At 56.8% G+C, this 13626-nt stretch overlaps 1 protein-coding gene across 1 annotated transcript in view; it reads left to right on the forward strand.

Annotated features, from left to right (window-relative positions):
• The window catches only part of MSLN (mesothelin), a 30133-nt gene that overhangs the window by 5963 nt on the left and 10544 nt on the right, over positions 1–13626 (forward strand). The window contains exons 2-9 of the mRNA XM_026054036.1: positions 7932–8017; positions 10325–10365; positions 10918–10939; positions 11053–11080; positions 11489–11573; positions 12501–12662; positions 12963–13165; positions 13419–13510. Of these exons, the coding sequence (XP_025909821.1) occupies positions 7975–8017; positions 10325–10365; positions 10918–10939; positions 11053–11080; positions 11489–11573; positions 12501–12662; positions 12963–13165; positions 13419–13510 (676 nt within the window). The 5' untranslated portion in view covers positions 7932–7974. The remainder of the gene's footprint in view (positions 1–7931; positions 8018–10324; positions 10366–10917; positions 10940–11052; positions 11081–11488; positions 11574–12500; positions 12663–12962; positions 13166–13418; positions 13511–13626) is intronic.

The following is a 13626-nucleotide window of genomic DNA, read 5'->3' on the forward strand; positions in this document are numbered from 1 at the left end:
CCTGGGAGCAGGAGTTTTGCTGCTCTGGATGCAGTCGGACACAAGCGCCAGCACTCAGGATTCAGAGGAATGAATTTTATTATTAAGTTGTTGGTGCTGCCATGCAGGTGGTGATCGCCGGTGTCGTCAGGCGGCCGTCGGTGACCGTTGCTGGCCCCGCAGCGGCCCCTGCTCGTCCTGCAGCGTCCCCGGAGAGCCGCGGTGCTGCAGCGTCCCCGGAGGCAGCGCAGGGCGGCGTTGAGCAGGGCGTCGCGCACGTGCGGGACGGGCAGGGATGCCAGGCTGTGCTGCAGAGTGAGCGGGTGAGCGGGCGTGAGGGGTGGGCAGCGAGAGGCGCTCGGTGGCGGCTCCCACCCACCCACCCACCCACCCGCACGCATGTGGGTGCCCCGGGTCCCAGGGCTGCGGCAGCCGCTCCGTGCGCGGCCCTGTGGGGCTGCGGCCCCGGCACCGCGGCAGCGTGTGGGCACGGCCGGTGCCCGCGGTGTCTGCTGGGCGCTGGGTGCGCGCGCAGCCGGCGCGGTGGGCTCACCTGGGCGGCGATGGCAGCGGAGGCGTCGGCGGCGCAGAGGCCGCGAGGCGGGTGGCTCTGCAGGGCGAGCGCCAGCGCGTCGGCCATGGCCACGTCCTCCAGCACGCAGGGCTCCCAGCAGAGGCGGGCGAGCTGGGCGGCGCTGAGGGAGTCGCCGAGCTCCACCTGGCAGAGACGTGGACAGGGGCTGTGGGTGCCGGGGGCCGTGCCGTGGCCGTGCCGGGCTGCAGCGGGCAGCGAGGCCGGGCCTGGCGTGGGCACAGGCGGTGCGGGTGCAGGGGGAAGGAGCGGGGGCGGCCGCGCTGGGGCGGGAAGGCCACATACCTCAGCCATGTCGGCCGCCAAGGCGAGGGCCTCCTCCCAGGAGGTGAGGGCTGCCAGGGCGGGCGCGTGGTCGCGCAGCCAGTCCAGGATGCCGGGGTGGTGCCAGGTGCCCGCAGAGCCTGCAGAAGGAGCGAGCGGCGGGTCAGCGGTCGCCCTGCGCTGTGCTGCCGTGCGCTGCTGTGCGCGGGCGCTCGCTGCCCCGGCCGTGGCGCCCGCCCCGCCAGCTCCCTCCTACCTGTGGTGCGGGGCTGGCGCTGCAGCAGGGTCAGCAGAGCCCCAGGGAGGCCTTGCAGCTCGGCGGGCAGCAGGGCGACGTAGGCCTGTGTCGCGGCTGCCGCCCTGCGGAGGGCAGGGCCCAGGGCCAGGGCTGACTCTGGCTCTGCGCCCGGGGCCCCGCCGGGGACGAGGAGGGTCCCCAAGGGAGGGAAGAGGGGGCGGGAGGCCGGGAGGGTGCCCTGGCTGCGGGGCAGAAGGTTCTGTGTCCCCCGAGGCGCTCGGCGGTGCCGTGTGAGGGGCCCGTGTGCCCTGGCTGTGCTGCCCCGTTGCTGGTGTCCCCGTGTCCCCCGGTGGGCTGTGTGGGGTCCCACAGCAGGGTGGGTGTGCCGAGGGGCTGGGTGTGCTCGGGGTGGGCGCGGAGGGGCTGGGGCTGGGGGCTGCGCTGGCCGGCGGCAGCCGTTGGGAGGAGGCTGCTCTGCGGCCGGGATGGCCCTGGGCAGGGCTGCAGAGCGAGGGGCCTTTGCTGGGCGCTGACCACGGCCCTTTGTGGCTTGCAGAGAGGCCGAGGTGGCCTCCGCGGGGCACTCACAGGACCCTGAAGCTCTCACTGTCGCCCAGTTGGCCCAGGAAGAGCCACACATTCCCCTTGGTGGCCCCGAGGAGCAGCAGTGCCAGCCTGGCGAAGAGGAGCGTGCAGTGGGCAGGCGCCAAGGGCTCCAGCGCTGCCTCCATGTCTCCCATGGCCAGGAGCAGCAGCTGCTTCCTGCCAGCCCAGCTCTTGAGGTCGGCCACGGCCAGGCGCAGGAGCAATGTGAAGAGGAGCCGTGTCCAGACAGGCTCCAGCAGCTCTTCCCACCGCAGGGCCCCATGGAGCGGGGCTGCGGGCAGGGCCTCGGGGAGCGTCCCCGAGAGGGGCAGACACATCTCGGATGTGTCCCACGAGGTTGCCGCTCGGCAGCCCAGAACCCCCACGGCGGTGGGGATGTCGCAGCAGGTCTGTGTGCCTGATGCAGGCGCCTCGCTGCGACGCCGGCCCCGCGCCGCGCGCGCCCTATATCTGGGCTGGCCCTTGTGACAGCGCAAAGGCGGGCGGCGCGGGCGGCCCTGGCACGGGGCAGTGCGGGGCTGGCAGCCGGGGCTCGCTATGGGCAGCCTGTCTGCGGGGCCGCTCTCGGCAGCGCCCGCTCTGCTCTGCTCCGCTCTGCTCTGGCGGCCTCTTGTGCAGTTTGTGCGGGACTGGGGCCGCGGCCTCGTCCGTGCTCGAGGCCTGGAGTGGAGGGGTGCTGGAAGTGTGGGCAACGCTTGGGCAAAGCCCCTGTGTGCAGGGGAGGCCGAGCAGAGGGTCCAAATTCTCCTGAGGATGTTTTACTTTCCTCAAGACAGACTTTTCCAAATGGAAAGTCTCTCCTTTTTGATGGAGAAAATAGTAAGCTCCTTGCCCGATTATTCCTTATTGCAGGTTGTTATCAGAGAAGTGTTCCCAAAATACCCAGAAAGTCCCTTCCCGTTGGGCTGAACGTGGCCCAGCTGCTGTGTGCTGGGGCCTTCCCTGTGAGCAAAGCAATAAAGGCTGAAATCCGTGCAAAGTGTGTGCTCTCCTTGCGGGCCCTCCTGCGGGCACCACCGCTGCTGCTGCTGCTCTGCTGAGGCCTGTGAGGCCTCGGCGTGTGCGGGAGGCAGCCGGAGCGGGCGGGAGGCGTCTGCGGCTCCGCTGCTCGCCGGAGCCTCGTGCTCTGCACGAGGAAGAGGAGGCCGCGTCGCCAGCGGCGCCGGCCGCCGGGGTGGGGGGCCGCGCGCATGGAGGGAGCGGCGCGGGCGGCTCTGCCCGGCCCTGCGCGTGGGGCTGCGGGCCCGGCCAGCTTGGGGCCCCTGGCTCCTGCGGCTGGGGCGGCCGCGTGTCCTGGGAACAGCGCCTGGAGGCCGTGGGGCTGGGGTGGCCGCACCAGGAGGCTCCGCATGGCCCTGCTTGGAGGAGGCCGTGGGGACATCGGGGAGGTCGACCCGCAGCCGCCCAGGGCCCTTCTCCATGGAATCAGCCTGGAAATGGCTTCCCCTGCCCCACATCCCGCTGCTCTTTGGAGTGGTTTCGCCTCTCCTTGCAGCCAGGGTCGTCCCTGTAGCGGTGCCTCGTTGGCGGTGCCCAAGGAGGGAGCCGAAGCCGGGAGCTCTCGCCCAGAGCTCTGTGTGTGCCCGTGTGCCGCCCTGTGCTGGCCGGGTGTAGGGCAGCCTGAGTACCCGGGTGGCCATCGCGCTCCGGTTGCTGCTCCGTGTAGGCAGCGGGGCCATGGGGTGATTCCTGGGGCACTTGTGTGGGAGCTGCCCCCAGCACCCATCTGGAGAGGGAAAAAGGGAAGGGAGGAGGTTGGTGGCAGCAGCGGAGCCCTCTTGGTGTCCCTGTGATCCCCCTGGCTTGTTCCCTGCTCCTGTGGGAAAAGCCTGAGGGCAGCTGTGTGCTCTGGGTGGCAGCAGCGGTTCTCAGTTTGGGTGCGGGGCTGCTGTTGGAGGGGCCGCATTGGGCCTGACGTGGAGCTTTGGGCTGTGGCGGCGCCCAGGGGTGCTGTCCTCGTGGGCAGGACCCACCCGCACTGCCTCCTCTGCCCCGTTTGCTGCCGCCCGGGCCCTCGAGCGGCTCCTCGAGCCCTTGTCGCAGTCAGGAGGGTGGAAGTGGCCCCGTGCCCTGGTGTGCGGCCCGGGCCCTTGCCGCTGCCCCTGCGGCCGCTCCCTGAGGCGGGAGGAGCGGGAGGCCCCGGCAGGGCCGCGGTTGTGCGGTCGCTGCTGCTCCCTGTGGGTGCTCGGGGGAGCGCGGGCGGCCATGGACAGGAGGCATCCTCCAGGAGTGTCCGTACAGCCTTATGTGCAGCTCCTCAGCACACACTAGAGATGTCCACGTGCCGGTGGTCCCCACGCATGGGTCCGGAGCAGAGCTGGGTGCCGAGGGCTCCTCATCTCGCGCTGCCCTCCCGCAGGGGGAGCGCGTGGAGCGCGGGCAGCGAGCGCTCGTCGCGCTGTGGGCACCACGTAGCGCCAGGCCTGACTGAGCGCCAGCCCTTCCACCCCTTGGTTCATCCTGAGCAGCCTCGTGCAGCTGGGCTGGGCTCCTGGGAACGGATGTCCCCACTGGGCCTCCTCCTCCTTCTCCTCCTTTTCTTCTTTTAACGTCATTGACCTTAAAACTGGTCGTGCTTCTTCCTTCTGGCCAACAAGGCTTCTCTTCATGTGCTCGCAGCTTGCAGCTGAGAGCTTGAGCAAACAGGGGTGAGACAAGCTGCTTATTGAACCAAATATCACCTTGTTTATTAAAATCTCTGTAGCTGGCATATAAGCAGGTGTGTTACACCACGTAGGCACATAGCTGCATGTGTGCTGTCCTCTTGTGCAGCCTTTTGAGGATATATGCTGAGATAAGAATCGGTCCCACCAATTTGAAACTATCCTTGTGTTGATAATATATCTACCGGTGAAATCCCTCAAAGCATGCAGCAATAAAGTGCAACTGGAGAAGCTAAAAGCAGAGCCATGCTGGGGCTGACCCATCGCCCTGCCTCTAACAGGGACCCATAGGGTGTGTTTAAGGGAGAAGGAAGAGCAAGAGGATGTCCTGTGTTCCCAGCATATTCTCCTGTTTCAAATGCCTGTGGTTTGGGGAGTTCCTGAGCAGAGGGTGCTGCCCTGTGGGTTCTCTTCATGCCCTTTTTTGTGATTTTTGCCTGTGGGCGGCAGCTGTTTTGGTCCAGAGCAGCAGGAATTAGGGGAAGCCTGCAGCGCGGAGGGAGCGGTGAGCCCTGTGGATTGGTTTGTTTTCATTGAAATCACAGTTTTCAAATAGGGATGTTTGTTTAGGAGAGCTTCCTTGTTTGCATTTTTGCAGAGATAAGGAGGGGAGAGGCCTCAGAGCCTTGCTTCAGTTATCAGGGTGTCTTCCTTCATGTGCCAGCTCTCAGCAAGCCTGAGATTTACACAGTGAGCAGAAAAGGTGAGCCAAGTGCAAGTGATGGCTGTGTCATGACACCTGTTTTTGGGCTTGGAGCCGTTCATACCTTAGACCATGGACTTTGCATCAGCTCTGTCTTTATCCCCCTAAGCCGGCTCTGGGCACAACCCTTTGAGCGGGCTCACCCAGCTGCTTGACTGTCACAACGAGCCCATCCTTCCTTCACCCCACCAAGGGGTTTTACTCTAGACTGAGACTTGGCCTTCACGGCTCTGCCTGTCCTGCTGCTCTGCCCATGCTGCCCTGGGGACCTTCCTCAAGGCTGTGGTGGTGTCCATCTTCAGCCCTGCAGCTCCATCGCGTCGCGATCCTCCAGGATCCAGCGTGAATCCCATCCTGCACATGCAGTGGGATGACCAAACCTATGGTCAAATGTCCTACCTGGGCCTCTTTGGGACAGTGCTCTCTCCTGCTGTTTGCTAACCCTTGGAGACCTGTCTTGGCTGTAAGAGCACGAAGTTGCTCTGCGTGAACCAAGGGGACGTGCAGCGACTTTGGGCTGAGCAGGGTGGGTGCGGCGGGTGCCGGGGACCAGGAAGGGTTTGTCCGCTGCCACACCTGGCTTAGCGAGGCAGGAACACCAAGGAAATCCCTGTTGGAGCTCGGGGAGATGTGGAATGCTTGCGCCATCCCTGAGGCCGCACGTGCGGTCAGGCCAGGTGAGCAGAGGGTGGTTCATGCGCTGGGAAAGGACAGAGGGATGGGAGGCAGAAGGAGGTCTCCTAATCTAGTGTTGAGATAAGTTGTGATAAGTGGAGACAGGTGAGCTTGAAAACCCCGTTACAGCCCTCTGCTGTAATCCTTACAATTTCTCTTGGGTTTTGAAGCATGCAAAACCCTGTAATGGTGGCTTACCTACTGCTGGGTGGAAATCGTTGGTTCCCCTCTGATCTTCCCTGAGCTGCTCCGTCTTCTAGACTGTGTGCCCCTGAATCGAAGACCTTCTTGTCTGCACCACACCCAGCTTTGGATTCCTGCCTCTGCCTGGGGCTCGTAGCTGCTAAAGGATGGACACAAACCTTAGGGGATTCTGCTCAGCCACCTTGGGACCAGAACTAAGCAAAATATCTGTTTATTTACTGATGACAGCTCTTCCTCGTCTTCATGGCCCCTGCTTCCTCTCCCCATGAGGAGGTGCTCTATACACTCCTTAACTACGCATGTTTTCCTGCCTGACACAAGCAGAGGATCCTGGCACTCGGCATCGTCCCCCTCCCCGGCTTCCCCGTCCTTGAGCCAGGCTCAGTGTTGGTTTTTTCTGCGTTTGATGCCTTTCCAGCTCTTGCATTTCCCCTCCCAGTGCCCCGGGGAAGAGGCCCTTTCCCAAAAGGTGCAAGACACTGGGGGTTATGGCATTTGAAACGTGACTGAAGGACCTCCTGTGCGTATCAAGGAGAACTTGTTTGAATTTCCTGAAGAAGAGGCTTCCTACTTTTAACTGGACATCTGATTCTGGCTATTCACAAAATGATGAGGTTAATAGAGATGTGAGTGGCTTATGATGGCTGTCGATGACAGACATGGCAGTGATTGAGTCCTGAGCACCTCTGAGTCACACAAGCTACATGTGTGAGTCAGTTCCAGTTGTATTAGCTCCAAAATAGCTGATAAACACGTTAAATGTTGTACAAAAACTGGGAGTGCAGAGAGAGCAGGGGTTTGGTGCACGGTGGTACTGTGAGTCAACGCCAGCTTTTCTCTGTGCTTTCATAAGCCCCCGGATTACACCTGGGCGTGATGGCACAAGTTTAAGCCTGGGACCTAACTGGCTTACGGAACGTTTTCCCTTGTACAGCATCATTGAAGCTGGTAAAAAGATTCTCAGATCTGAGGATAGAGAATGATCCTGCCGCATTTGGAGAAACTGAGAGTTACTGTGTGCAATTTCTTAGCAGCTGGGGGGCTCAGATCCAAGAGTGCTGGTCAGGGAGATGTCAGGACAACAATGTAATATCCATCACTTGCTAGAACCCTCTGCAGGTCTCGTTTTTATTCCTGTGATTATGGTTATGGTGCAGGGGTCGAGGGGGCCCCTCCGAGCACCTCTGCAGGAGAAGTTTTATGAGTGAGGACCTCGGTGAGGTCCTGAAACAGAGATCCCAGTTCCAAATACCTGTGGTCTGGAAGAGACGCAAGGGAGAGCTGCCGTGTCATCCTGCGTTTCCCTATGTGCCTGAGGTGAGCAGAAATCCTTAGAAAAGGGCCAGGCATTTCAGACTGCACACAAGGCTTCGTGCTGCAGTTTAGTGCAGTGCTCCCGGGATGCATCGTGTGCCTGCCGGTGCAGCGCGAGAGGGGCCCGTGCCCGCTGGCCGCTCTCACCCTGCTCGCCGCCCGCAGCCTCTCCTGGGGCTCTGTGTTTCCCGCCGTGTCCTAGGGGATGGCAGGCATTTATTTGCATTGCCAAACCTTTGCATTCTCCAGGGCTCTTAGGTGTGTCCCGCGCTCCAAATCCCTCGTGTGACTTCAGGAGGTGCTGTGGAAGGAGGGACACGCCCCGGCTTGCTGGGTGAAAAGCGCCCGGGCGCTAGCGGCTCCGCGCGGGTGTCGCAACGAGCGGCTCCTCGTGCAACCTCGGCCGCTGCTCCGCCACCGAGGGCCACCTCGCAGCGAGCTCGGCACGCTCCGGGCTTCTGCACGTGGCCCCGAGCCCTGCCAGGCAGCGGGGACTCCCATCCAGGTGCTTTGGGTGCAGTTGCCTGTAGATTTTTGGGAAGGGTGCTGGCGTGTTGGCTTGTGAGGCAGTCTCCCGAGTGAGCGCCTTTAACTCTGCAAGACTCACAGATTTGTTTGTTGTTTTCTTTTCAATTGGAAACAAAAAGAAAGATATTAAATGATATTTGATTTTTTTTTCTTGACTGAAATAAGGTGATTCCTGCCACGTGTGGGCACTCCGAAGATCTTTGCAGGGATGACATCTTTGTGCTCCGGGCTGGGCTTCCTCCTTTTGGCTGGTGAGTACTGCCGTGAGGGTGACCTGTTTATTGTTGTATTGGTGATCCAAACTATATTAGTTTCCTTATAAACAAGGGGGAAGGACAAAATTAGAATTTATTCTCCCTCTGCCATTGTAGAGCTGTCTCTGTCTCTTCCCTACCCCTTTTTAGAGTATCCAGATGTCTCTGGGAAAGCTGTTCCTCTAGAAATAATCTCATCTGGATCTGATTCTTTTTATAGTCCTCCTCTTTTCTCCCCCAGAATCAATTTTTGGGGGTCCCAAATCAGCATCTTTGTTTCTCTCATAGAAGCAGCACTTTATCCTTCATTCCTCATCAGACCTGAGATCATGTTTGCAATGAATGTTTGGTGACATGTTCTTGCACCAGCCATTGGCTTAGTATATACAGCCTTGGGAAATCACTGTTTCATCGGACCATGCCATCTCTCTCTCTTTTTATATATATATTATTTTAAGTGAGAAAAAGCCTAGATAACTGGAGATGGGGGAAAGGTGGGCTCTCAGAAATACATTGAGCCTGTAGAGATTTTGAGTCTAGCAGTTTGCATGCACTGTCCGTGTTGGAGATAGATGAGGGAGAAAGGAGGCAGGCCCCAATTTCTGAAAGCCCTTGGAACATCTTCCTCAAAGGCACCGATGGCTGATTTCAGCAGGGAAAGGGTGGGAGGTCTAAGCATAGTGGTGCTGTGTTCTCAGAATGAGAGGTTTGTCACAAGGATTAAGCAGCGCTGGGGAACGCAGGCAGTGCCGAGCGGCTTGTGACACGTAAATGTCCTCCATGCGACGGGGCTGCGGAGAGGAACATCTGAGCAGCACAACCTCCACGGGCAGGAGCTGCTCCTTGCATGAACCTTCCTTAATGGGAGGCTTCGTCACAGCCTGGAGGCCATTGCTAAGCACGGAATAAAAGCCCTGCTTTGGAAGGGCATTGCTCCCAGAGCAGTGTCTGCTTCTCCTGGGTGCTCCGTGACACAAGCTGAGTCCATGGGTGTGATGTAGGGCAATGGGAGACTTGCTGTCATACAGTGGGGGCATCTGGGGGGACTTTTTGTGATGTCTTGGTCTGGGGGTTCCTCTGCCCCTGCAGAGGAAGCTGCGGATCTTCCTCCTCCTCTTCCTCGCAGGAGTGTCTCTGAGTGCTGCCCTTTCGGGTCGATGGGACAACCTACACGCTCAGAGCTGAGCATTACACCCGAGAGCTTCCCAAGACGAGGGCTGGGCTGTGTATTTCCAACCCTCCGTCGTGGTGTGAGCAGGAAGCAGTGCTCATGGTGGGAACAGCCCTGGCTTTGTGTGCAGGCAGGGAAGCGTGGCCAGGCCTGGCCTCGGCCCCACGCTCCTTTAGTTAGAGCTTTGCTGCTCTAACTCTTTCACGGCTTCCCCTGGGAGCAAACCCTGCGTTAGGCCGAGGGGAAGCTGCTGAGTTTGGCAAGCTGTGGCTCCTTTGCTCGTTACTTAGTGAGAGTTATCCATTAATTAAATAATTTAAAAGGTGTAGCAGCTGGTAGTCAAAATAGTTGTTATGCTGATTAGAGACTCCTTTCATGCTTTCCTACAAGCTGTTCCTAATGGGGATCACTAGGCTGCTGAACATGCTCACACCCAGACAAGCTTCCTCCTCTTCCTCTCCATCCTGGTTGAAGGATAGGCGAGTCCCATGCTGTTGATTGCTGTGCCCAAATAGTGCCAGGTGTTTGACCGGGTCTCCTTCCCTGGAGGTCCCCCGGGTGCTCAGGAAGGGCTGCAGATGAAAGGGAGGATGTTGCAGCAATAAGGGAGTGGGAAGGTGGCCTGAGCGCAACACTGGGGAGCTGGAAAATCCTGCTGTCCTGAGCAGTGTGTCAGGCAGCCCAAAATAGGGGAAGACACTTGTCATCAGGGGACAATGTAAAAGTTGGAAAACAAGGTGTAGGCAAGTGGGGAGCTTGTTTGGGCCTGCCAAGAACCAGCAGTGACAGCTTCATTTCTTCACGTAAATCCCTGTCAAGCTCTTTGACAGGTCTAGAGTGAGGGCTGTCACACTGACGTTCTCTGCAGGGTGTTCAGCTCTGTGGAACAGGGTGATTTTCATCCAGCTGAGCACTGACAGGGGAGGGGTGCGAAATCCAAGTCAGGCTTGGGTACGCTTGGCATAGTGAGAAGTAGGTGCTACAAATCTAAAGAAACCAAGGAAGTGCAGGCATGGTTTGTCTGGCCTCCAGGCTCCTCACTGACCTGCTGTCTGGCCATGGTGCACAAGGGATATTGGGAATGAGCCTCTGTCCCAGGTTTGTGACTAAAATCATGGCATATTGTCTTCTAGGTGGGCTGGCAGCTGCTGCAACTTCTGCTGGGACACATCTGGTAAGAAAAACTCCATATATAACATACGTATCACCCATGCCTTCACTTGCAAAACGTGTGTGTATTGGTGGTCAGTGTGGACCTCTTTTGTTGGCAGTACATTGATAGGAGTTAATTGCTGCAACAGAAACCCGGTGCCTTGAGCATGGAGTTAGATGTTAACTTCCATCCCTTGTTGTCTCCCAAGTAATGTGTGGGGTAGGGGTGGCTTCTCCAGATGGCCAAAGGGCTTTAGAAGTGCGAGGGTGTCACAGCAGTGCCATGCAAGTGCCATGCATGGACCACACTCACATCACTGGGGAAGGGTCCATCTCTCTGATCCTGATGCCTGAGGAACCTTTCGAGCTGTTTGAGTGCAGAGCCAGTTTTGCAGGTGGCAGCTGCCTAACAGGACAAGATGGGCACTCAGAATCCAGGCACTTGTTTGTCCCCAGGCTGAATCCAAGCGCACGTGTTGGCAGTTCACATCCTTGTCTGTATTAAATGGTCACAAATAATGCTGTGCTGCCATTGCACCGTATGAGATCTTCTCTCCTCTTTTTCCCTGTCTAGTGCTCGAGCAGCCCTGTCGATGGTGAGTTTCCTCCCACCTAATTTTCCCAAGGAAGATTCAAACACAGCTTTCAATATGTGTTTCTGTTGCATTCCCTTTATTTCTGTTTGTCTCTTTCTTTTTTGGGGAATCAGAAGCTGCTGTGTGTGCTTCAGTGGAAAGGTATGTGAACTTGCGACCAGTTATCTCAACAGCACCGCTCTCGGGAACAGGAGCAGTCTGTTAGGGACATCACTTTGGGGTCAGGAAACCTCTAAAAACAGTTGTAGAACCTTTCCCTGCAAGGGCCAGGCTTGTCTGAGGGCTGGGAGGAGGTTGGGGTGCTCAGGGCTGCAGTGAGGGCTCCTATAAAGCTACTCTTTATAGGAGAGTAGCTAATAACTGTCCCCATTGCTGATATTTGAAGGAATAAAGGAGTAAAAGCCTGTCCCTAGCAGCGGGGGCTCTGGAATCATGCTGCGGGGCCCCGTGCTTGTGTTTGCAGACACACTGCTGGTGTTGCTTGCTCCCCCCGCTGCCCTGGGGGCTCAGAGTGCCAGGGAGGTGATGGCTTTGCTTTTTCCTCACCAGTGCCAGCCAGGAGATGCTCCTCAAGATAGCCCGTGGTGGAGCTTCCCCCTGCAACCTCACGTTTGGTCAATACGCTTGTGCACAGGTGAGAGCAGTCTCCTTTTCCATGGGCTTAGGTCACACATACAGGATGCAGGGGCTCTGGGGCCCCTGGAGACCAAGCTGTCTCCCAAACCAGAGCCATCCTGGTGCAGAGTCACTCCCAGACTTGTGGTTACAGGGAGGAGACCGGAGATGTCCACACATCACACCATGCAGCACATGCTCCATGTTGCAAGCACTGAGAGCAGTTGAACCGCCCTGGAGCGTGGCTGAGGCTGTCCGTGGGGTGGGTGATGCTGTCTTCTCCAAGCCTCTCAAATAAGGAAGTGGGACAGTGGAGGCTTCTGAAATTAATAAGCTCATCTGAATGTTGGAACAAATCTTTGCATAAGAGAAACCCAGTAGGATTACTTGCTCCTGAGGCAGTTGCAATGTGCAAAATGTCACCAGGAATATTTCAGATTTACATTCCTTCCTCCTTTGGTGGTTGTCTCTGGGTTGCTGCAAATACTAGTAAACACAGTTGAATGGATAAAGTTTCTTTTGCTTTAATGTTTCTGACAAAAAGATGCATATTTCTTCCCACATATTCAGGGTTTGCTTTTTCAGTGGAAAAAAAAATGAGGAAGTTGTCTATGGAAAGCTATATTTTGCTGAAATGGACATTTTTGGAGGTGGGAGGAGCATTTTGAGTTAAGTTTTTAAAGCCATTCTTGGCTTTGGAGGAAGCACAGATTAGGTAATAGAAGGATCCAACGCCTGGTGTTGTGTAAGGTTAGGTTTGTTTCGAGTCAGTGTAACTCAGTCTTTCTTCCGTCTCCTCTTTCAATGTGTTATGTTGCCTTTTGATGCAAACGCTCACACATAGGAGAGCTGCGGAAGCAGACCTAAAGGAGACTGGCTGCAGTATCTTTGAATAGGACACACATTTTTTTATTTCTATATGGATTTCCCTTTCCTTTTTTTCCAGAGTGCTTGGCTCCAGGACCTTAGGGATGATTTCCTCGTATCCTTATACTCTTGCCTGAGCCCTAAGCCTCTCAGTGCAATGGATGCAGCGTACTCCATTCTGTTCTTTTCCAAGTATGATGCCAACAAGCTTTTAGCTGCCCTGACTACCTTCAGCCAGCAGGTAAACTTCTTTTTAAACAGTGAGGTCACATGAGTTATGTGTTGCTGATTGCCAAGAGGATTGTGCTCCGGATAACGAAGACTGGAGGCTCCAATGTGAATTAGAGCCTGTTTATACTTGAGTTGTACAAATACAACATGGAAAAAGAGTCACTATCTTGCGAGGGGGGTTGCAGCCTCTCTCCGCTATCTGGAGAGAGGGGTTGCAATCATTCATAAGGTTCATATTCACGTGCATCTGTGCATGTTTAGAGGTCTGCATTCACTGCACTTGACGTGTTTCTCCTTGTCTTGCCTTCAGTTTTCTCACGTGTCCCTCTCAGAAGAGTGGAGCATCATCTTTGTTAATGGCCTATGGGAGAAGATGCTACAAGTACCTGGCATTGACAGCCCACCTGTCTTGTCTCAGTGGGTCCACAAGGGGCTGCAGCCATTCCTGGCCCATCCTACAGTCTCTGCTTGCCTCCGTGCCAAAAACGTGTCGTGTGAGGATTTTCAGAAGGTGTAAGTGCTCAGCACAAGTGGTGCTTTTGTCCTGTGCTTCTGGGAGAGGACAGTGACTGTGTTTGCAAAGTGGCATCGCAGGATCGGTAACGCAGTGCCTGGGTGGGGACAGCTGTTGAGAAGGGCAGTCACATTGGTAGATTTCAAAAGGGACATTTTTGTGTGTCATAATAACACAGAACTGCTATTTCTGTAATAATCTGCCCTGCCAAGTTTGGTTTTGGTTTTTAGATTCTTTTTAATCTTTCTATAGAGTTGCCGCCCTGAATAGCATCTATTCTAACCTTCCAGTGCAAGAGCAGAAGAATCTTTACAATGCAATCAAGTACTATCTTGTCCAGGACGGTAAGTGATTCAAACCTACTACCTGCTTTAAGCCACTGATGTGCATTACAACAATAGTGATGTTCTGTTACAGAGCTTCACGGGTTTATAGTGAGTTTATACTGCTTCTTCAGTGC

This window comes from Nothoprocta perdicaria, unplaced genomic scaffold (assembly GCF_003342845.1).
Source record: "Nothoprocta perdicaria isolate Ctin4 unplaced genomic scaffold, notPer1 scaffold_12, whole genome shotgun sequence".
NCBI classification, from domain to species: Eukaryota; Metazoa; Chordata; class Aves; order Tinamiformes; family Tinamidae; genus Nothoprocta; species Nothoprocta perdicaria.